This window comes from Lissotriton helveticus, chromosome 5_1 (genome assembly GCF_964261635.1).
Source record: "Lissotriton helveticus chromosome 5_1, aLisHel1.1, whole genome shotgun sequence".
Taxonomy (NCBI): Eukaryota; Metazoa; Chordata; class Amphibia; order Caudata; family Salamandridae; genus Lissotriton; species Lissotriton helveticus.
This window is the reverse complement of record NC_136065.1, coordinates 662967606-662994493: the sequence shown is the minus strand read 5'-3', so window position 1 is coordinate 662994493 and position 26888 is coordinate 662967606. Positions and strand designations below refer to the sequence as shown.

Genomic DNA, 26888 nt, shown 5'->3' with positions numbered 1-26888 from the left:
CTCGGCGGCCGTCCGCTATATCAACCATCTGGGTGGAACGGGTTCCAAAGCCCTTGCGAATTTATCCAATGACTTCTGGGAACACTGCCTGGAACACCAGGTATTGGTGACTGCGGAGCACCTTCTGGGAGTAGCAGACTGGCAGTCGCACCACCTACGCAATTCGAGCCTTTGGAAATTGCTTCCCCCGATATTTCAAGCTCTCCAAAGCTCTCTGGGGCCCTTTCACAACCGACCTGTTTTCTTCTTGCCTCGATCATCAACTTCCCCGTTACTTCAGCTGGAGACCAGATACAGGAGCAGCAGCCACAAATACCTTCCTGCAGAAGTGGGTGCGTGGAACGCGGCTAGGCGTTTCCCCCCTTTGCGATGATAATGAGGCTGATGACGCAGGTACGACGACCTAAGGCGGAATTGGTGGTGATTACCCCAGTTTGGACATCGCAAGTTTGGTTTCCAGTTCTGATGGAACTTTCTTGGGCTTCTCCAATCCGTCTACACCCTTCGCCTCATCTCCTGAGCGATCTGACCAGCAATCCTCACCCTCTGGTAGAGAACAACTCTCTCCCGCTCATGGCGTGGAGGATTACCGGTCTCAATGGCAAATCCCGGGAGAAACGCTGCGGACCTCTTCTCTTGAGCCTGAGAAGATGGAACAGATAAGTGGTACCGATTGGCTTGGTCACGTTGGATGGGTTGGTGCCTCCAACAGGCTCTGGATCCCGTGGGGGCAGACATTGTCCACGTCTTCAATTTTATAGCCTTTCTAGCCTCCGAGGGTCTAGAGTATAGAACGGTCAATACCTTTTGGTCCGTGATCTCAGGAGGCATGCATCAGTGGCAAACCTCTCGGTGGGAGAACATCCATTAGTTAGGAAACTGCTGCAGGGCATTTGCTTGTCACTTCTCCCAGAGCCGAGATACTAAGTCCTCTCGGACATTAACAAGGGTTTGAACTTATTGTCTGAATGGCTGAGCAAAAAATATTTGTCAAGGAAACAGCTATCCTCTAAATTAGCCATGCTATTTTGCCTGGTATCCTGTAGACGAGTCTCAGAGCCCTAGATATTTCGGGCCGTTTGTTTACCCCAGAGGGAGTCACCTTCTTTGTTACCCGACGCACCATATCCCAGTCTCGGGTTATCTCCTATCCGGCGTTCCCGGAGGTACCCAAACTCTGTGTTGTTCGATGTATCAAGGGCATGACTGCAGACTCGCGACCTCATGGGGAACGACAGTTGCTTATCGCACTGAGGAAGCCCTTTAGGGCAGTCTCATTCCCAATAATTGCGAGATGGGTAATGCTGGAAGCAGGCATTGATACAACGGTTTTTAGAGCGCACTCAATGAGGGAAGCAATGGCTTCTAAGCTTTTCACTCTGGAAGCCCTTTTGGAGGATATCCTAAAGGCGGCAGACTGGTCTTCAGATTCAACCTTCAAGAGGTTTTACTTTAAGCCAGTCTCCTCCATAGGGGCCCTAGTGGTGGATAAACTTTAAACTAGCCTATTCCTTGCCTCCGGGTCCTGACATAGAATGAAAAATGTCCTAGCTTTCTAAATTGAAAATTTCAATTCTATAAAGGACACGGAGGCGAGCATTAGCCCTCCCAAACAATAGCTCATGACGCACCCGGGTTGATAGATTCTACGTCGGGGTGTAAGTAATGAATTTTCCTTGTTTCTCGCTTGTTTTATGTAGAGATGCTATGTTATCTGTACAGTTGTTAGAGAGGCTATAAATGCTTTAGAGATGCTCTGTTGTGGACGTTCGCTGCAAGCAGTGTTTATGGCTCCTTTTTTCTGTTCATAGGTTCAGAGTCCTCAAAGTAAGAGGGCTAAACTTCCACTGTCGGCATTGTCGCAGGAAGCAAGAGGGGGTCCGGGGAGGGTCAGATTCATTTAATTAAGCAGGAGCCTCCCGATTAGACAGTTGATGTTGGTTTATGAACTTGATGTTTTTTTGCCGAGGACTCACAAGATATGTAGTCCTCATGTTGTTAATGCTTTACTAAAAGGTTACTGGTCAAAATAAAGAATAAAGGAATGCCTAATCTTCACCTCCGTGTCCTTAATAGAATTGGAGCTTTTCGTTATTTCATTATCAGGCATAAATTCAAAGCTCAGTCAGATTTGCATCTTTAATTTAGAGGTAGGAAAGTAGGGTACTTAAATCTATGAATACAAAAATAGACAGCCCTGCCAACTTCTAAAGCAGAGCTGAACAAAGGTATAGCCCATATGTGGTAAGGTGCTAAACTACACATAAGATGGCTGGTTACTCTAAAGAGAAAGTGTGGGTTTCTTAAGAAGATTTCATGAACTCTGTGATTAATGAGGGGCTCTGGTCACAATAGTTAGTAGTGCCAGAGAGATTGCTTGAATGCATAAAGTTAGCTATGAAAAGACCACTTCAGTCTTTGTTTTAAAGCAGACTGGGAAATAGTAAAATTATATTTCTTTTTTTTTAATTTCTTTTTTTATTTTATAAATATATATGCCGTACATAGGATCAAAATATGAATAATTCATTACATCGCCCCCCCACCCCAAACCCCAGCGACAGAACCAGTGTATGTTACAAGCAGTGGGAATTCAGAGAGAAAACAATTTAACATTTCATTGATATTCATCCCCACGAGAAATTATCCAATTAAGCAATCATTAGCTTTTGCTGACATTAAATAGAAAACAGAGGAGAAGTAAAACACAGAAGGAGAATAAAACAAAAAAAGGAATAGGGACATTCAGAAAAAACACATCAATAGAAATGCCTTTGGCGAGCCCTAGGAGTTCATTTGGCTAAGCCACCTGGTTAAGGGCTCCCATATCTCTAATCCTTTTTTTTTTTTTAGCCCGCCTGCCTTTTTTGGCATAGATGGCACTCTCCAGTTTACAAGTTGCTATTAGCCGAGCCAGCCATTGGGCAAACATTGGGGGATTCAGATCTATCTAGTGGGAAGCTATATAGATCATGGCGACAAATATTAAAGCTCCCCCACTCCTTCTAATAATTGTGTCATGTAAGCCCAGCAAAAAGATTGCCGAAGTTAGTTGAATGTCCTGTGATAAAACTCTGCCCAGGAACTGCTGTACTTTATCCAGTAAGGGTTCTTACTTCGGGTCAGGTGGCGAACATATGTACCGAGTCTGCACTGAACTCAGAACATCTAGGGCACATTGTTCCTCTACAAGTTCCCCATTTAGCAATCCTGCTGGGAGTTATATATAAGAAGAACCCTGTCTTATAAAATTGTGCCTGTAGTTTGTCTGACATCAGATTGCTCTGAGCGAAGCTCAGTGCGAGACAGAAGGTGTTACAGGGGACATTCAGTTTATGCCGCCATTTTTCATCTACCTTTCCCAGGTCATCGGGCATTTGGTTATTTAATATTGAATAAATGTCCTAATCTGTGGCAGCGCTAAATCTTGCAGTTTGTCAATTAAATCAAGCATTGCAAAACCTGCCAGCCCTCCCGATTTGCGGGTCAAGAAATCTTTGATGGCATAGTATAAAAAGTTCTGATTATCATTCAGATTATAATGGGCTTTAAGGCTTTAAGGTCATTGACAGACCGAACACCTTCAGAAGTCACTAAGTCCCGCAGCTTTAAAATACCAGATTTATACCACTTTTGAAGATACGGGTTTCCAAAGGTGATTGGTAAGTTTGGATTGTTATTAATAGGTGTATAGTTGTTTAATCTACCCAATCCAAAGAGTCTGCGTATGTTGGCGAAGACCCTGTACACTTTTGTCAGTGACCCGCTTGTAGTAGCCGAATTCTAGTTGCCTCCAAAGACAGCCTCGCACTGCCTCCCCAAGTAGTGATATATATATATAGGGAGATGGAAGTCCTGTGGGGCTTGCGTCAGGCTTTTCATGCAATTGTTCAGTACAATATTGCAATAACGTGGCCCAGTAGTACAATCTTAAATTAGGGAGCGTCCACCCTCCTCTATCTCTAGGGAGAGAGAGCAGTTTAAAAGCCCTCCTCGCCTGTGAGTAGGCCCAGATGAATTGGGAGAAAATTTGTTCAAACTATTGCAGCATACTTTTGTTGAATTCTAAAGGAACTGCCCTTAAGAAATAAAGTAGTTTGGGGAAGAAAATCATTTTTTAAAACATTACATCGCCCCACTATGGTCAAGTGTAAGTTGTTGATTCTGTTAAGTGCTTTCTTGGTATCAGCCACTAGCGGAATCAAATTTTCTTTTACTATTGAATATATATTTGCGACAATATTGACACCTAAATATTTAGCTTTATGGACTACTCTGCTATCCACCCAATTTATTTCTTCATTTAAAATAATCTGTGTTTTTGTTTTATTAAGACAGTATCCAGACAGCTCCTCAAAGCCTTGAGCCTCTTGTTCAAGGCCTTGATGGCCAATTCAGGTTCCAGGGTCACCACTATTAGATCGTCGGCATAAGCCATGATCTTAGTGTCCATACCAAACCTGTTCACCACCGAAATTTCAGGATTGAGTTTGATTTTTTAAGTAAGGGGATCAATATAAATGGCGAAAAGCAGCGGGGAGCAAGGGCACCTCGGTCTCATCCCTCGTGAGATCCCCATTTGCTCCGTCATTTGCCCATTGATTGAAATTCTGGCTGTAGGAATTTGATATTAGGCTTGAAGGGCTTGAATTATTCTAGGACCAAAACACATCTGCCTCATGACACCCCATAGCAATTCCCAGGAGACACAATCAAAGGCTTTTTCAGCATCAAGTAAGATTAATGAGATCGGGTCTCCCGTCACCTTAGCAGCGTCAAATAGAGTGATGGTTGGCGGATCTGTTCTGTGGTGCCCTTTTAGGGGATGAACCCATGCTGCCATTTGGAGACAAGAGACTCAATGCTGGTAGATAGTCTAGATGCCATAATCTTAGAAAATATGTTGGAGTCGGTTTATAAGAGTTATTGGCCTATAAGAAGACATCTCTAGTGGTGACTTCTCTTTTTTAGGAAATATAAATTTTTTTGCTGTGGACCAAGAGGGGGGTGGAGAAGCCCCGTTAAAAATGGAAATTACCACTTCTGTAAAAAAATCTTTGCTTTGCAGGGAGAACGTTTTATAAAACTGTGGCGGGTTGCAATAACAGGTCTGAAGCCAGGTCTGCTGAAATAGGGTTTTATTTTCCCCAAAACACTTTGTGCCGATTGGTCAGTCTATTTGAGGTAAAGGTTGCTGGATCCATCTTGCAGCGAGTTCTCTGGATCCTTGGTTCCTGTTCTCCGGGTCGGGACTGGCTAAGTGGGCGGTCCTCCGTCTTGATGGCGTATAGAGAGAGAGGGAAGAGAACAGTAATGTCAGGACTATATCCTCCTTTTGAGACAGTTGACCAGGGGCCATGGAGTCAAAGGGCACCACACACTCATGTGCTCTTTAAACAACAAAGAAAAAGAATTACTGTGTCTAAGAGAACGGCATGCTCGGTGCAAAAACAGTGAGGGGGGGAAAAATAGAAGCCGGCAGGTTTTGTCAAAGCGGGGACTTCGGGACACCTGTCCTAGGAGTTAGGAGTTTCCTTCCTCCCCAGCAACCCCGAGACGCGGTTTCGTACCTGCAAAAGCCACGCTCCTCCTGGAGCATGGCTCGGCGAATCGCGGGGATGTTGGCCTTCTGGCAGAGCTCCGAAACCCACAGGTCTTGTTCCCAGCTCTGGTCCTTGGTCTTCGTTTCCTCCTCCCAGTATCACTCGGCTCAACCCGTCTTCTCCACGTCGGTGTTGTCGCACACTGACTTCTGTGTGTTGTCCATCGTTATTGCCGGAAAGGCAGTGACGTCGGGCTTGGGCGTGGCTTCATCCTCCTCGTAGCCCCAGTTAAAGGAACCGGCGTCTTCTTTCTCATTAGAATATTTCCACAGGGGGGAGTGGTGTGATCTCCAGTCGTCCTGCCGAAGGAAGACAAGAGGGGGAGAGAGACGCTCTGGAAACCACCAATTTGTATACAGTTCAGTTCTCTCGTGGTCCGATCCCGCCCGTCACAAAAACTCAACTGGGATGCAATCCATACCAGCGGCTTTGCCATCCGGCAGGCTTGCAAGTGCTGTTGCGATTTCTTCCCAGGTCGGAGAATTTTTGATTTGATCATGACTCTCCCTGCTGAGTTCAGCCAGTTTCAAAGTATTCAGCAATTTCTCTTTCTCTAATCTCGGAGGGCCTAGTATTCTCCTCTGTGTAAAGATTTTTATAAATTTCATGGAAAGCCCCCTGTATGTTATCAGGGTCATTGGTAATCTCTCCTGTAATAGTTTGGATTGAGGATATTACATTGGCGGCAGCCTGTTGTTTAGTAGAGATGGCTAGTTTATGACGAATAAGTTCACTGCACTCATATCTTCTCCCGGGTCGAGGCCCACTTCGCGGCCACTCTCTCCACGAATATAGTTCCAATCTCAGCTTTAGCATCAACTACCTCAATCTGTGCCGCTTCAATTTCTTCCCTTAGCTGGACGGCCTGTGTTAGATTCTCTTCTGCTTTTTTCATTTTATCTTGCAGAACAGAAACCTGCGCTTTCTCTTTTTTGTTTCTCCTAATGGAGAATTGTAGCGTCTCACCACGAATGCCTGCCTTTAAAGTGTCCCACACAGCCATGGTCGGGGCTGACCCAATGTTTATACTCAAAAACTCTTGAATCCAACCCTGCATGTATTCCCGATACCCACTGTCATATAGGAGCGCCTTTTCAAAACTCCAGCTCGAGCATTCTCCTCTGTAACCCAGCCCCCCGATATTTAAAATGAGTGGATTATGATCTGACATGAATCAGGGTGCAATGTCAATAGAGCAATCCCGGACCAGAGAGGGAGAAACCATAAAGTAGGCAAGTCTTACTGGAGAGAGATGGGGAGCTGGCAAGAAAGTAAATCCGTCTTGTTTGGGTTTTAATTCAGCCCATACATCCTTTAAACCATGGGTACTCATAGTACGGCCCGCGGGCCAGTGGCGGCCCGGCAAGCCTTCCTCGGCGGCCCGCGGACCTTGCAAACATCGTACCCATGTATAATTATTATTATTTTTTTTAAAGAGTGTCTGCTGCAGCGCGACTCGGAGAGTCTCTGCTGCTCTGTGGGGGTCGGGCGATTCTCGCATAGCCAGAGTGGAGCTGCAGGGGCCTAAGATGAGGTGAAATACAACAAAGCCTCATTAGCTTGCAAATGGCCTTTAACGACCTGTGAAGTGCATGGGTGCAGCTGTGTGTGTGTGTGCACCTGGAAGCTGTCTCAGCCCCGGCTGAAACGCAGGAAGGGTGAGATGACAAAGGGTGACAGAGGGAGGTAGAGAGAGGGAGGGAGGGAGAGAGGGAGTGAGGGAGGGGGAGAGCGAGGGAGAGAGGGAGGGGGAGAGCGAGGAAGAGAGGGAGATGGGGAGTGAGAGAGGGAGGGAGACGGGGAGGGAGGGAGACGGAGGAGGGGGGAGTGAGAGGGGGGAGTGAGAGAGGGGGAGTGAGAGAGGGGGAGTGAGAGAGGGGGAGTGAGAGAGGGGGGAGTGAGAGAGGGAAAGAGTGAGTGACAGAGGGAGGGAGTGAACAGACAGAGGGAAGGAGACAGAGAGACAGACAGAGGAAGGGATGGAGAGAAGGAGTGAGGTAGGGGGAGAGAGGGAAGGGAGCGTGGGAGGGAGAAAGAGAGGGAAAGGGAGCGAGAGAGGGAGGGAGGGAGAACGGGAGGGAGAGGGAGCGAGAGAGGGAGAGAGGGAGCGGGAAAGAGAGGGAGTGAGAGAGGGGGGAGTGAGTGAGAGAGGGAGGGAGTGAGTGAGTGAGGGACTGAGAGAGACAGACAGAGGGAAGGAGATAGAGAGAGACAGACAGAGGGAGGGATGGAGAGAGGGAGCGAGGAAGTTAGGGAGTGAGGGAGGGAGAGGAAGAGGGAGAGAGAGAGGGAGAGAGGGAGAGGATGCGAGAGAGAGAGGGAGAGAGGGAGTGAGAGGGAGCGAGGGAGAGAGGGAGAGGGAGCGAGGGAGAGAGGGAGAGGGAGAGAGGGAGAGAGAGAGAGAGAGGGGGGGGTGTGAGGGAGAGAGAGAGGGAGAGAGAGAGAGAGAGAGAGGGAGTGATAGAGAGAGGGAGTGAGAGGGACTGAGAGAGACAGACAGAGGGAGGGAGAGGGAAGGAGCGTGGGAGGGAAGGAACGAGGGAGGGAAAGGGAGGGAGGGAAAGGGAGAGAGGGAGAGAGAGAGGGAGAGAGGGAGGGAGAGAGGGAGGGAGAGAGAGAACAAGGGAGGGAGTGAGAGAGGGAGTGAGGGAGAGAGGGAGAGAGGGAGAGAGAGAGAGAGAGAGAGAGAGAGAGAGAGTGAGAGAGGGAGGGAGAGAGAGAGGGAGTGAGAGACAGAGGGAGTGAGAGAGAGAGGGAGTGAGAGAGAGAGGGAGAGAGTGAGAGAGAGACAGACAGAGGGAGGGAGAGGGAGCGAGGGAGGGTGGGAGCGAGAGAGAGAGAGGGAGAGAGAGCGAGCGAGACAGGGAGCGAGGCAGCGAGAGAAGGAGGGAGGGAGGGAGGGAGGGGGCGAGAGGGAGTGAGGGATCAAGAGAGGGAAGAGAGAGGGAGAGAGGGAGGGAGAGAGCGCGAGAGAGGGAGCGAGGGAGGGAGAGAGATGTGTGTATGCCGTGTCTGGTGGCTCAGTGGATGAAGGCATCCGCTGCAGGGACATGTGATCAACCTCATGGTCATAGTTTTTTTTGTTGATCTAGCCCGCCCCCTGCCCCCACCCCCACCGGTGCGGCCCTTGGACACAAACCACACTGTAAATTTGGCCCCCGAGAGAAATTTTGTGAGTACCCATGCTTTAAACTATGAGTATTCATTAAGTTATGCATAGTCTGAAATACCTTTGGTTTCCTACCTCTGAAATTCCATTGGTCACTCACTTTCCAAGTGCTAGGCAAGTTGATGTTTAGATCACTACAGAAAATATAGAAAGCGGACAGTGTGCTAATTCCCCATTTACTCAATTAATTATCCCCGGGTCGTCTAAGTTGCTCCCGTAAATGGAGCATATAGTAAAGACAAGATTAGGGGGTAAAGTAAAGTCCACATTTGTAAAGCGCACAATCACCCGTAAGGGTCTCTAGGCGCTGGGGGCCGTCGGGAAGATTAAGCGAGCTATTGCCCAGAGTCACATGGTGCTGGGCTAATCTGCCGCCGGAGCCGGGGATCGAACTGTGATCCCCAGATTCCAGCGTCAGTCGCCCTGGCCGCGGCGCCACACCTCTCCCTTGCGGTTACCCACCTCCCGAGGTAATCAGATTTTACTCTATTAATTTTTTATAGGAAGTTTTTTCTTTACCATAATCCGAACTCCTTTAACTCGTGCTCACTGAGTGGTTACCCCGATGACTTTGTACCCCATTGAGTTTAACAGGTGTTTCTGTGCTCCTTCAATGTGCGTCTCCTCGAGGCAGACAATGTGGGCCCCCAATGAGAGTAACCCCTGTGCTACGTTTTGCCTTTTTGTGGGATTGTTTAGGCCACAGATGTTTAGATACAATTCTGAGATTATTCATCATACTCATTTTATAATCAGGGTTGATTGACCATGTCTATTACCCATTTGAAGCATTAAAGTGATAGCTCTAAAGACATTTTAAAAAACCTATAAACAGCCCAACAAAGATTTCAGCAGCCGACCTAAACATAGCAAAGATCATACTTTTAGAGTCAACAAAGAAATACATTTTTCTTTTCCAACGGCCACACAATATTTTATACTTGATGTCCCCCCCCCCTTTTTATTTTTTTCATACTCTTGTTTTTTTGTTTTTTAAATTTTCTGGCTCTCCCCCTCTTCCTGTCTATGTTTCCGCCTTGCTCCCTGCTTCCTCTGTGTCAGCTGTGCTAGATTTCCCATGCCCCCTTCCTGATTGCACAGCACCCGTAGATTTAAAAAAACCACCACCTTTTCTCCCACTGCACACCTTTTGCCCCCCCCTTCCCTCCCTTACACCCCCCCCCCCAAAATTAGAGCAATCGGGGTAGCCTTGAATGATGGTGAGCATGTGTGAGTTCCAACCGCCAGGCCATGTAAATCCTTGCTGCAAGTCGACATGTTTCTAAAAGGCTAGCCAGCCTACATACAATATACAATATGGCTTGCAACCATGACCTTGCGACATAGGCATACATTAGTCAGTGAATATGAATGTGAGAAAAAAGAGAAATAGAGAATAAATAAGAGAAAAGAAAATCGAGAATCTTTGTGCTACAACCACTGCGAGGCTTGGCACATTGGCCTAGATAATAGACCCAGCTTAAATCAACCCTTTTTTCCCAGTGATGTCCTTCAAATATTCTCCACCCTTTATTTCCGACAAGAAGACCCGAGTGGACCAATCAAATATAACTTTCAGTCTGACTGGGTTCATTGGGTATACCTGGGCACCTTGCTGTTGAAAAGGAGATATCAATTGTCGGAGTCTCCACCTACGCTCCACGGTTGCGTGGCAGAAATCCGGCTTGGCAAAAAACTTTACTCCATCTTCCTTTTGGGAATTCGGTCAAGCCTGATCATAAACCATCTGCCTAAGGAGAAAGTTCCCAAAGAAGACTAAAAAGACCCTGGGTTTCTCGCTGCCACAGCTAGTACCATCTCGCTTCTGCTTTAGGTTGAAAGGGAAGCGATGTGCCCTTTGAACCTCATGGTCCCAGTTCCAGTTGGCCTGTGTGGGGAAAGAATCTCGAAGAAGTCTGACAATGTACTGTCTTGGGTCATCACCTTTCACTCCTTTGGGGATTCCCAGTAGGTGGAGATTGTTTGGCTGCTGTCTATTTTCTTGTTCCTCATTTTAGCCATTGGGTCCGTTAGGCATGCCGCATGGGAGGTACCTTGGTCTTTTATAATGACAACTTCTGTCTCCAAATTCTCTGTACGTCCTTCAACCATTTTAAGCTGGTCACTGATATCTGTGCAGATCTTGTTCAGCTTCCTTATGCCCCCTTGAAGCTTTTTGGCAGCCCATTTAGCCACCCGATTGTCAGATCGAACTTCCTCTTGAAACTGCTTTTTGTACTCAGTATGGAAGAAAAAGAGGGTTCTGCCAAATGTTCTGATGTAATCTTGGGCTCTCTCTCCGTGATGACGATTGGAGGATTCTTCCCCGAGGGTAAAAGAGGTTAAGGAGTCTAAGTAGTTCCATTTGAGCTGATTACGCCTTTTGCTGCGTGATTTTCTTTCCTGCTGGATTTTTGCCGTGGTAACTGAAGGATCTGATTCATTGTCATTTGAGGTACTACCTTCACTTGAGCTGATTATTTAGTTTTCAGTGTCGGACATGGAGCCGTCGGATACAGAATAGTAGTATTCACCAGCGGGGTCCGGGGTCTGAGGGGCCAAGGGCCCAGGGTTCTCTTCTAGGTCTAGATTAGCTTCCTAACCCCTGCTGTAGTGTGGCCGAAGGCTTGCTTTGCACGCATGTTATGTTAGCATGGCTTATTAGAAGTTTAAACACCATTTTAACTTTTGCCGCTTTTGCACACAACACTGCATATAGCTGTTTTTGTAAGTTAGGCTTCGTGAAGGTCTACACATGAGAAAAGGTTTGTTTTCGACATCTCTAGACTTACATTGTGCCCCTAGTCTGCACAGTGAGTGCTGAAGCCGTCAGGTTATCATAACATAGTAGCTGTTGTTCAACATGATCGGCTAACGTTTATAGACACAACAATTTGGCAGCTGTGAGCCAACTGAGATCCTGGCACCCTTATTATTCCACAGTTGCCATGATTTCACACACTTTGAAGAATTCCGTTTCCAGGTATGCAGAGAGCTTATGCTGATCCAGATGTGATTTACTCTTACTGAGCGGAAAGGTAATGGGGTCCCCCAAACAAGCCTAAGAGACCTTCTTTAGATAATAATACATAGTTCCTATATAGGGAGGGTGTTAAAACTAGGCGCTATAAGACCTGTTTTCACCATCATTGTAATATGATTTCTTCTTTTGTATTTTATGGAATTCTAACAATGCTGACCATATTATTTTTAATCATAGGTCTGCTTATGTTGGCTAATATACTGCACCTGAGATCACGTCATTAAAATAAATATTTTTACCTTACCGTGTCTCTTATTTACTCCTGTTGTGGACTGGTATGAGAGTATAACGAAAGAGTGTTCTCACTTCCCACCATTCCTGAGATGGTCCTTAGTCGCATGTTCTCGGTTGTCTAATCATTGGTTACTTTGCTATAGGAAGAAGAGCCAATGTGACACTGATGCTAGCTGGTTGGGGGTACTGAGGTGAGTTTCTGGTACACCACAATTCACTGATGTCCTGGGTCTCTGTGCACAGTTCTGTGTATGAGCAGGATCCTTGCAACACTGCCACCCTGGGAGTCTGAGCCTGTTTCAGCCATGACATCAGTAGCAGCCGAGACATAGGCAAGAGGCTCTTGGACCAGGGCTGGAGACGTAGTGGTTGCCGGCCTGAGATCTCCCAAAGGCTTATTTTTTCTCTGTGCAGGGGAAGCGAGACTATCAATGCCGTTATTATCTCTCATTTGCCGGTCCTGATCCTTGTGTAGGTCCCTTAGTGTCATAACTCCCCCCGTCTGTGGTACTGTAGGAGTGTTTGTCTGGGAAGCATCCATCTGCCCTGGGACCCCTTCCACTTGGCTCGGTGTTGGTGGGTTATCAAGATCAGTCACTGGTGGTGAATTCTGTTCTGGAATTTTAAAGGATGCCTTGACTATGGTGAAATGTTTGCTGATGGAGGGCGACATACCCACTCCTCCCCCACCACCCTCTTTCAATGCGCCACCTCCGCCAAGCTTTCCCGTCGTCTTCTTTACAGCCCCAGGCTCCCGTTTACCTTAAGGGAGGGGATCTGTTTTTTCCGTGTCTCCTTGGGTCAGGGCCATTTTAATTTTAAGGTTCTTCTGCCCCCGGGTGGCCATGCTCCACTCGCTCTGATGCCTTGGTTTCTGTTTCCGCTGGTCCAATCCTGAGGATCTCGCTAGTTCTTACAGCTCTGCAAATTCCGCTGCCGCTGAGTCAACCAGAGCTATACAACCTTCGGGGCTGTCCGCCGTGATCGATGCAGTCTTGGCGATGCGGCAGGTCAGCCGTACGGTGACTCGATATACAGACGTCCTGTTGCGCGGAACCCGCTCCGATGCTCCGCGTACCTTGTTCTCGGACATCAGCGTTGCAGGTGGGTCAGCAGACTACCGATGCTTTCCGGCATGCAGCGTGGCGATTGGAAAAGATGGAGCTTACACTAGCGCCATCTTGCTCTCACATGTTGCATACTTTCTAAGGGTTCCGTAAAATTATATTTCTAATGTCAATGGTACTAAGAAACTACAAAGGAAACACAAAATCAGCTGTTATGCACTATTTCAAAATTTAGTGGATGTTTTGAGCTTCCTGTATTACTTTTTATGATGCTGTATTTCAATAAGCAATGTGTTCTCACTAGTCAATATTTTTTATTTGCCTGAATAACTTTAAAATGATTTTTAAAATCTGTATTTCACTTTCTGCTCTTCTTTCTCATCATGTCCCTTGCTTTCCACTGAATTTGATTGTGCTTAAATTTCCTGTACTATTTTCACGTAGTATCTGACATGATCCATCTATGAGATCTCATGCCACTAGTGGAACCTTCACATTGTTGTTTGATGGTTCTACACGCAGAGCTTTTTGTTCAGTTGGAGATTTACTGTGCCGCTGCCTACAGCTTGTCGTATAATCTAATAAAGTAACTTAACTACTCTTACCTGTAGTCTCCTTCGTTTCCTGATGTTCCACCAGTTTTCTTGGCGAAAAGTGAGGCAAGCTGTCTACACAGACCCATGAAACGGTGTGGTGAACGGCACAGCAAGTGAAGGTTGTATTGGCGTTAACAATGAGGTCTTGTTTTGGCCATGACTGTGTAGCGGTGCATGAGGGACACACTGAAGTGTACTACGCTGTATTGTGAACAGATTGCGGTGAGAAAATTTGCCATTATCAGCAGTAAAGGAGCCTATGCGAGGTGCGAAAGTTTAATTGTCGGAACGCATGCAGAAGCTTGGACCGCAGCGTACTAACGCACTGCATCAACATGAGGTGCCCATATTTGATGTGTGAATCCAAAGCTATGGTGCAACAAACGCATGTGCCCATAGCCTCGTACACACTACATTCAGTCCAGAGTGGTGCGAACTAGAGTCAGCTTCAGCTGAAGGAGGCATTGCAATGGTCTACAAGGACATTCCTATTAGGTGCAGGCTCAGGCTCGCTGACCTGCGCAGCTGACATTGGATGCATGTCATGTGAGGAGCTACTCACTGCTTGGAATGTGTGTCCACTGACACCCATAGCAAATATGGGTGGAGCCATAAAATCTTCAAAATGAAAAAATCAGGTGTAAAATAAACACAATTACATTTGTGATTAAATTGATGTTTGGCACAAGAGGTTCAGCATCTCTTACACCCACACACTACTTGTGTATTTTTGGATTTAAACAAAGGTACATCTCCAATGGCTTTTGGGTCACAGGTGGGGAAGAGCATTGTGGTTCGCTGTTCCTGTCTTTCACCGTTAACATCCTTTAGTTTGTTTGCATAGTGGCCAGATCTAGGGTGTCAATCCTTCTGCATTAGGTGTATGACCGTTTGTCAATCTCGCTGAAACATATTCAGATATTTCTTGGAATCATTTTCATTTTCTGTTTTTTCCAAGTTTGGGGAGAATGCAAGCTGCTTGGCTGCCACCCCAATTTCTACAAACACCAGATGATCCACCAGTAGCCTGGAAACAATGGTTTGAAGCCTTTGAACCGTACTTGGGTGCCTTTGGTGCTCTTTGCTTTCTCCCAGAAAGGAAAAAAATACCTCTTGCTTAATCGACGCCACTGCTAAGGTACTGGGAGGGTTATCCTAGCACGTCTTGAGACCTGGGCGAACAGTACAGGGATTGTGTCCAGATTGAAATATGGTTTCAGAAGGGGGTTGGGTCCTACAGAACAGTGCCTCCATTTGTTCCTTATTGTGGGCAAGTACATGAATGCCAATAGGGGTTCCATCCATCTGGCCTTAATGGGCTTATCCAGTGCCTTTGACACAGGTAGTGGGGAGAAATTGTGGGGACTGATGGAGCAAATGGGTTTTGAAGAAGCTCTTATATCCCTCCTACGTAGGTTTCATACCTCTACAATGGCTGCCGTACGATGCGGTCCTAAGGGGGAGAAGACGGGCCTATTGTCTCCACAGAAGGTGTCCGGCAGGGTTGCATTTTAGCTCCATTCCTCTTTTTATTGTATACAAATGGTTTAGAGGCTTTTTTAATAGAGAAGGAATTTGATTTTCCTAAAATTGCAGACACTGCGATCCCATTGTTATCTTATGCGGCCAATACGGTTTTAATGGCTCTGACAGCCAACATCCACCAAAAGTCATTAATGCTTTTACTGATTTTATGTGTCAAAAATAGAGATCCTGGCCAGTGTTTTTCTTGGCTGTTTATTTAAACAGACCTAGACCATTAAATCATTTAATGAATCTGAAGTATTTCATTTACTTCTATTTGTAATATTTAAGCAAACTCCGACATGTCAATGAAAGATACAGACTACCTTTGACAGTACATGAATTGAAACAATACTTAACATAGACATAAAACAAACATGAACAAAAATCAATAAACATCTTTATTGGTTTTTGTAACAATGTTTGTTTTATGTCTATGCACCTACATTAGCAGTTTTAATTTCTTACAGTCTTTGTCTACTTGAACCATCTGCATTGTTGTTTTGAGTTTTATTAGAGTTGCAATGTCTATAAGAAAATGCTACGTGCTATTATAATGAAATAAAACCAGCGCTACCCTTTTATAAAGATTAATCACATGGACGAAATCGCTTGGGTGATACTAGAGGTGGACGTTTGGGGTATTTGATGTTAGGGTTCATATTTCCTCTCAAAACTGCTTGAACGCTCATAATTGTCTGCTTTTTATTTTTATTGTTTGTTTTTATCCTTGCCTCTGTAACCATAATATGTACATTTTCTTTTAGCAAGTATTTGTGTGAAACTTTTATGGTTCTTGGAACCGAATAAAGTTATTTTAACTGACTGACTTGCTACACTCGTTAGGCTTTGAGGGCAGAGCTATCTTGAAACACTCAGATAACTGCCAATTTGATAATTTTGCAGATCAGTTGGTGACATCAGTTTATTGGTCACTGTAGTGACATAATTAAGAAAAACTTTTGTCCATGGGGAATCCATCTTTAGAAGCAACTATCAGGATAGCTAAAAGTATAGAAACCTCATAAGTATCAGTTAATGAGTTGGAGAGTAAGAAGGATGAGTTGGTGGGTACGGTGAACACAAATTTGAACAAAAACCTAAAAGAAGGCAGACAGTTGGACAAACCCAATGCTTTATGTACAAAGCAGAATGTATGTTTCTACTGTGGAAATCACATACATCCTAAAGGTGGTAGACAATGTCCTGCGAAAAATGTGGTGTGTAGGAAATGCAACAAACTGAGGCATTTGGCAAAGGTGTGCCAAAGTCACAAGACTAGATCGATGTCTACATAAAATGCATTACAGATGAAGGTTTAGGCGAAGATGAAGATAGTGTTGGAAGATACGTGAGATACATGGATCTAGTTGTAAAGTCTGATGACAAAGACTGGGCACCCCCAGTTCTTGCATTGATTCTTATGTTGAAATTTTAGTGGGAAGTAAAATCTTAACATTGTTGGTGGATTCTGGGGCACCGTATAACTATGTTTACCTGAGAGCTTTTTGAAAAAGTGTGGTGGTAACAGAACATTGTTACCGCCTGATCGGAAAGCTGTGTCTTATGAAGGTCGCAGCATTGACCGTTTTGGTTACATTGACAACTTTCTTGAATTCAAAAGGTAGAAGAATAGTGAGAAGATTATATGTAGCAAGTATGGGCCTCAATATCCTAGGGTGGTTTAACCAAGATCTTTTTGGCATGATTTTGAAACCTGGAACGGCAGAGCGGGTATTAGCCTTTAGGGATGATCCAGAACTAGAATATATTATGAACAAATATCCATATGTGTTCTCCGGAGAGTTGGGGAAGATATTGAGTTTCAAACACAAAATCATTGTGAAGGAGGGAGCCAGGCCTGTCAAGCATACACTCAGAAATGTGCCATTTAGTATTTCAAAAGACCTAGAGAAGGAACTAGACATGCTAAGCAAAGGCGGCATAATTAAACCTGTGGAATCCTCACTGTGGTTCTCGGCTTTAGTTGTGGCTCGCAAACAAAGTGGGGAGCTGAGTGTGTGTGTGCACCTCCATTGTTTGAACAGGGAAATACGGGTAGATTCACATCCATTGCCCAACATCTCTGACCTGTTGGCTGGATTGCAAAAGGACAAACTTTTCACCTAACTGTATTTAGCTTTGGTCTAGCACCAGATAGAGTTGGATGATGAGTCAAAGCATCTCACAGCCTTTGTTTCCCCTTTCGGTACATACCAATAAGGCTGTATACCGTTTGGTTTGGCATCAGCAGCCTCTGTTTTCCAGTGAGTTATGGTTAACACGCTTAAAGGAATTAATGGAATACCTATCTTCCAAGATGATGTCTTGATTCATGCCCCAGACAGACCGACCCATGACATGATCTTGAATGAAGTGCTCAAAAGCTTTCAAACACAAGGTGTTGTGCGCAGAAGAGATAACTGCACTTTTCTCACGGATAAAGTGGAATATTAGGGACACCTAATTACCAGTCAAGGTGTTGAACCAAAACTTGGCCTAGTAAACAGTATTACTGAAGCCAAAGCACCAGTGGATAAGCCCGGTTTAAAATCGTTCCTTGGTTTATGTGAATTTATTTCAAGGTTTGTCCAAAATTATGCGACCAAATTAATCATTGTCCAGTATGTTGAGGAGAGGAGTTGTGTTTGAGTGGAGCAAGGAGTGACAAGAGGTGTGTGAGTAGGTAAAATAGCAACTGATATCATCCAGAGTAAAAAAAAAAAAATGACCCAGAGCTCCAATGCATCCTTATGGTTGATGCAAACAATGTAGGGTTGGGTACAGTGCTCAGCCAATTGAAAAATTCCCAAATGCAGAGTACTGGTTATGCGTCGCGTGAGTTGACAGACACAGAAAAACAATACTCTGTGATAGAAAACAAATTGCTAGCAGGTTGGTGGGCAGTCATCAAATCTAGGAACTATGTGTGGGGTAACCGCTTGGTCATCCAGACTGATCACAAACCTTTGATCTACATTCTAAGTGGGAAAAATTCCAAATGTTTTACTCCACGGATCACACGTCTCTCGACCAATTTTTTGCAATTCGACTTTGCAACGGAATACATTCCTGGTTTGAAAAATGGCTGTGCTGATTTTACAACATTTTCTTCAGATTTGTTTGAGGAATATAAGAAATTGAGCTGTTAGGATGACAAGGAGAACTGTATTATGGCATCCAATGACTTGCCTTTAGTGGGAGCTTTTTCTTAGCAGGATTGGCGGAAAGCATTGAAGGAAAATTGCACGTTAGATTTGGTCATTAAATATATTGAGACAGGATGGCCCAAGAGGAGAAATTTTGATTTTGACCTAAAAATATTTGTCAAAGTAGCAGAGGAAATATCTGTGGAGGATGGTCTACTATTAAGGGCTAACAAGTTTGTCCCCCCTATAGCCTTGAGACAAACTATCATAGTGGGTACCCATATTGGACATTTAGGAGCTAATATGACTAGGAAGTGTGTGAGGCTGTCTTTCTGGCCGCCAGCTATGGATCGTGAGATAGGTCAAGTTATCCAAGAATGTGTGATCTGTTCAACCTGTGACAAGTCAATGATATCGAGAACTCCACCCGTGTGCCCCATTGATTTACCTAATGGTCCCTGGGATTAAATAGGTATTGACACCATAGGACCATTCTATTTTATAGCCAACACATCTAGATATGCCTTAGTCATGATAGACTACTACAGTAAGTGGCCTGAAGTGAGGTTTGTTGGTGAAGTGACTTCTAAAGTTGTTGTAGAATTCATGAAAGAAGTCCTTTTCAAGGAAGGATTTCCGGCAACATTGGTTTCCAGTTTGTGTCAGAAAAGTTGAGAATACTCCTGGCTGTGAGTGGCATAAAGAATCTTAAGAGTTATTTATATCATCCTCAAACGAATGGTCTCATCGAGAGGATGAACACGGTGTTCAGGAAATGCACTGAAAGGGTGATTGCCAATAAGTGTGTAGTGGCCAATGCAGAGAAGAGTATGCTTTGGTTTTATCCATCCACTTCTCATATTGCGACTGGGGTCTCACCCTTTGAATTGTTGCCTGGGAGAAGAGCTGCCACATGTGTTTGCCCTGGATGGATGAATAAATAAGTAGAGTTTGGGCAAAGTAAAAGGTCAATGACAACGTCAGGCAAAGAGTTTCCAGTATGCAACAAAAACAATATTTTGAAAGAAACAGAGTTAAGTTATCGCATAGTTAAGGTTGGTGGAATGATTTGTGTGTGTAAACCTGTAAATGTATCTAAAGGGAGATCCAGGTTTGGTGTCCCTTTCAGGGTTACAAAGTTAAATGGTGGAAGTGTGAAAGTAGAAGGTGGACAATGGTGGAACACTAAAAGAGTAGTGAGAGTGGAGTGTGCCAAAAACAGGTTGCATGAAGAGGAGAGAAATCCTATGGCTCCTCAAAATAAAGTTGTTAAGGCAACAGAGGATGCAGGTTCACATGACCAAAACCTTATCTCAGCTGATCCAGCAGAGGATCATGGTCTGAAACGTAGTACCAGAGAAATTAGAGTACCTGTAAGGTTCAGAGATTGTGTCTAGCCCTGTAAACGCTATGTGATTATGTTTTTTATGATTGTGTTTTCCTTATATTGATTGTAGTCCATTTACTAGTTAGTTTCTTTCCATCAAACTGGTAATGTTATTGTCCATTTTTAAAGTCATCTAGTAATCCTTTTCTAGGAGAATTTTTTCATGCACTTGTTTTCACAAATTTGTATTACTTTCTGTATGTACGTTAGGTTTGGTTGTGTAACCCTTTTCTACGTTACATTTCTATGTATGTATATCATAAGGAGGTTCTCCCCAAAAGGGAAGAGCCCTGTAGTGATCTATCTATGGGGTCTTGCGCAACAAGTGGAACCTTGGCATTGCTAGTTGAAGGTTCCAAACGCTAAGTATTTGTGTCAGTGGGTGATTTATTGCACCGCTACTGGCAGCTGCTTGCATAATCTAATAAAGTAACTCAACTACTCTTACCTGTAGTCTCCTTCGTTCCTGGAGTATCACACTAACCTTCTTAGACCTTTCGGAAAGGACCCCATTCCTTTTCTTCTCCCAACATTAGTCTTTGTTAACTATTTAGTTCTATCTTTGTTTCTCAATGTTAGCCATCAATTAGTTAAATGTAATCCTTAATAATTTGTAAATATCTGCATGTACAGATAATTAGGCTATGTGATGGCCACCACTAAAAGTACATTAAATTGTTAATGGTGGCCTTTTAAAAAAGAGAAAGAGGGATTAAGAAGTCACAAGAGTAAGCAACCTACAATCCTTCCATAACAAAACCACTAATAGATCTTCAGTTCACCCTCAAACCAAGAGAACATGAGATGCCAATTGACAAAGAATTTCAATGGCTTACTGATTAAGTTGTAACATAAGAAACAAAATACTTACCCGTGGCTCTTTTTCTCTAGCGTTTGTACCTTTCATAGATGCAGATGCTTGCATTATTCCCTGTTGTTGAAGAGCAATCGTAGCAGTATAAGGGACTGACAAGTGGAAAAGGACTGACAAGTTGAAAAGGCCCAGACAATGGCCACTTTGTTATCATAACCACCTTATGTTAAAAGAACTAAATAAACGTAGCCGATGACGAGAGATTGCTCCCTGCCTTACCCATCTCAGAGGTCTTCACACCCCAGAATTCTCACATGATATGATGGCTATTAATACGTCTCGTATATACCTTGTTATGGCCGCATGCTCCCTCTACCACAAAAGGATCGAGCTTCAAAAACATTCAGAATGGCAATTCCCCCTAAAATGGCATGTCCATTATTGTATTTTGGACTTCTTGTCTGAAGGAGGTAGCTCTTAATCACCCTTGTTTTCATAAGAAAGTGATTTTAGCAGTCCTGATGGACTGAGAAGAATCACTTGCCTTATTATTATTATTATGCGCTCTTATATTGCGCTCGATTACCCGTAGGCATCTCGGCGCTTGCCTTGGGAACCCGTCCTGGCTTTTCCCTGTGAGATACCCGTACTGGGCATCCCCAAGGTGAAAGCCAGGCATCCCGCCGCGGGGGGGCCGTAGTGGAGATTAAGCAAGCTGATGCCCAGAGCTGCAGAGTGTGAACCCGTGATTCGAGTAGGTACCGAAACGAGAATTATCGAGTCCGTGGATATTTTGGGCTCAAGACCCTGCCGCGTCGGGAATTGAACCCTGGTCCCGGGTCTGACCTCTGCTTCAGGGTCTACCTCCTCTAACCAGTGAGCCACACTTCTCCACTTCGCCTTACATGCCCATCCTGCAGCCTTCCAAGTCTAGCAGTGTTGTGCACAATGTCTTTAGGTTTTTGAAATGCCCCAAAGCCGCTTGAATCACAACTAAGTCTCCTTTGAGATAACTAAGGGGTCTAGCCAGAGAAATTTCTGGGATCTTGTGGTTCTTTGGATTTTGGGGGCCACCGCCGCTACTGTAAATGGTGTTTGCATCAATATTCGTCCCTCTTGCTAAATGTGGTCCAGAAAGGGAATAGCCTTCACTTATTTCCTGGCTGATTCCTTAAAGGTGTATAGGAAACAGTCAGTCTTTGAATTAGGCACAATTCAAATCTCGTTGCTGCTCTGTTCACTAGTAAATTGAACTTTCTGAAGTCGTTGTGGATGAAGCAACAGGTGGAGGTATTGGTGGGACTGTTGCAGGCAGGATGTATTCATCCCACTCATAACTCAGTGACCTACCTGCTGAAAGTATTTCTCCTCCTGTATATCAGCATATTCATTATCCTCCATGTCTACTTGGTTAGCCGCTTTAGATGTGGCCACGAATTGGTGTGTTGTTTCACGTTGAGTTGGAGGTAGGATTTGTTTACCTCCTGCCTTGATATTTCTGGTGTAGCCAACGGCAGCTGGAAAGGTGGAGGTACTGGTTGATGTTGGGAATCGTGTTGAATAGCTTGCTATCATGTGCCGCAAATCTCTTTTAATGTCTATTGGCACCCTATTCTTAGATAACTGTTCATAATTCTAATACAGTGGCTCATAATGGCCAAAGTGGCGGTCATAAAACTATCTTGCCATGGTTTCAAGCTGCGCTTCAGGTGCATATGCCTGTTCTTCCGTGTCTTGACAATTGATTTTTACTTGTCCTGCACTGTAGGCCACCCCAAAAATGGTATTCAGCCTCCGAGTCAGTTTCAGCTTCCATGTCCAGTAGGTTAGTGGGTGCCTAGGGTGAAACTTTGCTGGCCTGGCTGCAAAGTAATCATGGCTAATGCAGTCAGACACTATATCACAGTTAGCTGCGTTGTCGTCGATGGTCTCCGACATCTGTGGTTTTTCAGCGGTTCCGTTTTAGCTAAGAGTCCTTCGCTACAGCTCTTGTTGATGATTCTGTCATTGAAGGTGGTGTCTGCGAAGCTTTGAGACACTGGCTTCAGTGGACTTTACTGGGTCAGAAGTTTTCACCTTCAGTATTGTCAACCACGGTCCATTAACGATGCTGTCTACTGCCTTACCATCGATTTTGGGCTTGTCTTCAACTTTTTGAACAGAGGAGATGACAGCAGAGGAATGGTAGTGGGTGAATGCCTCTTTTTAAACTTCTTGTCTGGATAATCAGATCCTGCAAATGTTTTCAGAGGCTTTTATGTTTCTTTTTCTCATGTTCACCTGAGGAAGATAATTTTAGTCTTGATTTTCCCTCGAGGCTTCAGCTATTTACTGCCTTTCACTCTCCAGACTTATCAGAACTGGCTTCAGAATCATCTCCTGAATAGGGGTGTTCAGTAGCATTGCTTTCCTGGATCCATGTAAAGAGTCTTCCCCCCCATGATCATTGAGGGTCTTGAAAGAGAATGATCTGCACATTTTACAATGCTTAGCTTCGTGATGCGCGCAAAGACAGTACACAGACATTTTTGGAGGGTAAGCTGAAAAAACCCTCAATTTCCCACCGGAATCAAAGGCTTTCAAAAGACTCCTTTTGGATTTCTGTGAGATGTTGTTTTTTGCAAGCGGCAGAAGGGTCAGACAACTACACCTAAAGCCTAAGGAAAGACTTTAAAAGTTGATTATCAGGTTCAACAAAGTTCTGTACCCCCCTTTCACACAAGATTTGGTAGAAATCAGAGACATGCTGGGTAGGTGGGCCAAAAGGCACTCTCATCTCATTGGCTAATGTATGAATCTTTTAGAATTAGATGGATGTGCGAACAAAGTGAGAACTGTTTGGGCCTTTTCAACCTGTCAGTGCCTTGACTGCAATGATAAAGTTATTGAGTGACCCATACTTCGACAATGGTGAATGACTCAAGAAAGTGAATCTGTGAAAGACCAGAGCCGGGGAATTTAAAACTCTCATGATGCTGGCTTCCATGTCCTAAACATAATGAGAGGTAGGTCAGAACATATGATGCTACCTACTGGTTTTACTAACATTCAAACAGCTGAGGTAAGATGAATAACATGATGCATCCTAGAAGCCGATTCAACATAATTCTCGATGAATAAAGTGATGCATCCCAGGAGCCCATTCAACATAACTCTCTCCTGGTTTATATGAGAAGAGAGCAAAATCATAAAGTCATGAACAAATTTCTAAATGCATGTCTGGTTTGTTTTGCAAAACTAAGATGTTTTTGGCTCCCTTTGATAGGTAATAATAGACCCTCACATCCCATTTCTCCTGGTATGCCTGCCATCCCAAAGTCCTCTGCCTGATCATATGCCTTAAGTGGCCCCTGAGTGGAACACAGTAAGCTACAAATGCACATATACCCAAAACAAAATAGGACTCTGACACTCACATACCGATGTTATCTTGCTTCTCTGCTGGGAAAAGTAGTGCTGTTGGGTTTCTCGAAGAAGCTTCTCACCACCAGCAATAGCAAGAATTATTGCGTCTGCAAACCGGTCATCATTCAGACAAAGTTCCACTGCTGCTTTGAAGTTCCCAATCAGAAGAGATTGGCAGATAAGGCCATCTGTATCTACATGTAGGAAAAGATATTAAACAAGACACAATGTGCATTAAGCCCAAAAACCAAATGCTACAAAACACATTTCATATCAGAAATGGGGCACAATGATTAATGGCCTCTAAAAGTGTTAGTAACTAGATATCAAACACCACAGTGGGCTCATATTGACCAGGTTCATGTTTTGAAATATATATTGTGATATAAATAAAGCTCATCCACTCCAGGAAAAGACAATGGACTGCATCTTGGATAGGGTTATATTATGATTAATTCAGGTTGACTACTACACAAGGTTTACTCAATCCAAATTGTTCAGAGGTCCCAAGCATGCGAAACAGCCCCACAAGGTACAAAAAAAGCAAATGGAACAAATACATGAAGGTGATCGGTTTCATTTCATTATTATTTATTCATTTATTTACTAAGTTCTATGAAGTGCGAACATGACCCATATGGGTATCAGAGCGCTGTACAAATGAACGGAAGCGAAGGGAGGTAAAAGCATAAGTACAATAACAAAGGAACATACTCTTGGTGGAACCAGGAAGTAGAAACATGTCAAATGCCATCCACTTACTGTGGATCACACTGCTGTAGCTTTGCAAGGACCATAAAGGCCACCAACGTAAAAGTGCGAGGAAAATGTATGGGAGGCAAAGATCATTAGGATTTTAAATAACAAAGCGAGAGAGTAAGGGATTTTACACTTTATCAATGTGAGTTTGAGAACTCCTGGTCCCCAGAATTACTTACAAAAACAATAAAGGAGTATCCACTCAAAAATAGAGAGAACGTAAAAATGTGTTTCTCTGGATAGGGGCTAGGGTGCTCAGTTCAGCACCATGTGCCTCAGCCTGTTTTTGGATAATACATATCCTTTTAGAAGACCCCTCACTCACCAACCTAGTTGGTGACATGCTTCATCATTGGGGTCCCACCCCATAGGCCGAGTGCCTATAGGGTGTGCTGCGACACCTGATTACAGTGGAGCTGGTTCGTTTTTTTCTTTTATATGTACAAGACGATCAAACAAGTGGTTTAAAAAGGGCCAACACTACTCACTGCAAGTAATTTATTCTTGAGTGCTTGAACCCTTAATTAAAAACGTGTTGCACCTATGCCTAATTAGGTAGGCTTCGGTGATATAATTAGTGTTTGATAAAAATAGCTAAGTGTGCTATGTGAAGTGTGGTAAATAATAAAATTTAAAAGGGTCTACATGTTTCAACCATCATATCATTAATTGGTTTTCGTCAGGACCATGTGACTGAACTGGGTGGTCCACACACGCTAAGGTGCGTCCTGCCCTAGTCCAGATTAGAGTGCACAAATTGTGCACTCGTGTAAAATAAGTGCGTAATCTTTTTTTCAAAGAAAAAACCTGTAAAAACAGGGAAGCAAAAGACAAACAGGACGGGGTCACATACTAGGGTAGACAATACATATACATCACATTTAACATATATAGCCATACCAAGTCAATAGTAGATGTTAATCCTGGGTTGGAACAGAGGGATTCATCTATTTTATTTACATTGCTACAGTGCTATAGCAGGACTGTGGCTGGTCGCTACTCGGATAATGCCAAAGAAGTGGTGTCGACCTAGTTCTGGCATTTTTGTGAATAGCTCGTGAGAAAATAATAATAATCGGCGTGCTATGAGTGAGTGATCTCTACTTGTGATCACGGAGTGAACGGCTGCTGGACTATGTGGGCAGTCGTGACGTCGCTTTTGGTGAATTGCGACTGGTATTGTTTTTAGCTTACGCTTCTTTGCGGTATTGCCGCTTCATGGGCACCTGCACTTCCAAGACGGCAAGAGTCCGTCTCCTTCAAATCGTTATGTAGAAAGGGGGAAGAAAGGGAAAGGGAAAAATATGCCCGGTTATAGTTGTTTGTGATCAATTGAATTTGTAGCCTTGCCCGTCGGCTTACAAAATCAAAAACACGAGGAACCTCTTGTTCCCGCATTAAAACGGTTGCGCATCACTTACTTGCTGCTTCTGTTCATCAGGCGGTAAACCTACTTGGTTCCGGCTGGTGGTGCCCCGAGGAGTAACCGGTTCTCACTGTGCTTGCCGGTAAAGTATCGCTTGGAGCGCTTCCTGGTTGGGCGTGGCCGTATCACGTGGGGTAGTCACGTGACTCCGCCTTGGCCAACCAGGGAGCTCCGGGGGCGGCGCTTTCAGTTGGTGTCATCTGTATCTGGCAGACGTAGTCAGAGGGTGTCTCTTGTTTACGTTGCCATAGAAACCAATCGTTTACAAGATCGATCGTTTCGTTGTAGATTTTCGAAGGAAATTCCTACATTATTAGGGCTTAAAGGAGGGTAGCTTCATAGCCAGTACAAAAGAGAGGGGCAACTCGTAACGGACCTGCGAACAGAGTCAGGAATTCGATTATTTTAACAGTATATTTATGAAATCTTCATTTTATGCGATGTTCTGTGCAAATTTCGGTACATCATGATATTTCTTGGGAATAGTGAATCATGCCAATACACTATTCCACGGGATATTATCATTCAAACCCGACTTGTGGGTAGACAGTCTGTACACCCATCTTTGCTCTTTTTCAAATAGTCTTTTAGTCAGATTCGTACCTGGCTTGACTTGCTCAATGATGGTCCATTCTAAGTCATCTGGTGTATGGCCTTTTGCAAGAAAATGTTCAGTTAGTCTTGTGTTAGTTTTTTGGCACCTGATAGTGCT

The 26888-nt window shown here is 44.3% G+C and overlaps 1 protein-coding gene across 2 annotated transcripts in view; it reads right to left on the bottom strand.

Moving 5' to 3' along the window:
* The window catches only part of SEC31B (SEC31 homolog B, COPII component), a 1031933-nt gene that overhangs the window by 520295 nt on the left and 484750 nt on the right, over window positions 1–26888 (bottom strand). For both annotated transcript variants that reach the window (XM_078643061.1, XM_078643062.1), the window contains exon 15: window positions 24007–24185. In XM_078643061.1, the coding sequence (XP_078499187.1) occupies window positions 24007–24185 (179 nt within the window). The remainder of the gene's footprint in view (window positions 1–24006; window positions 24186–26888) is intronic.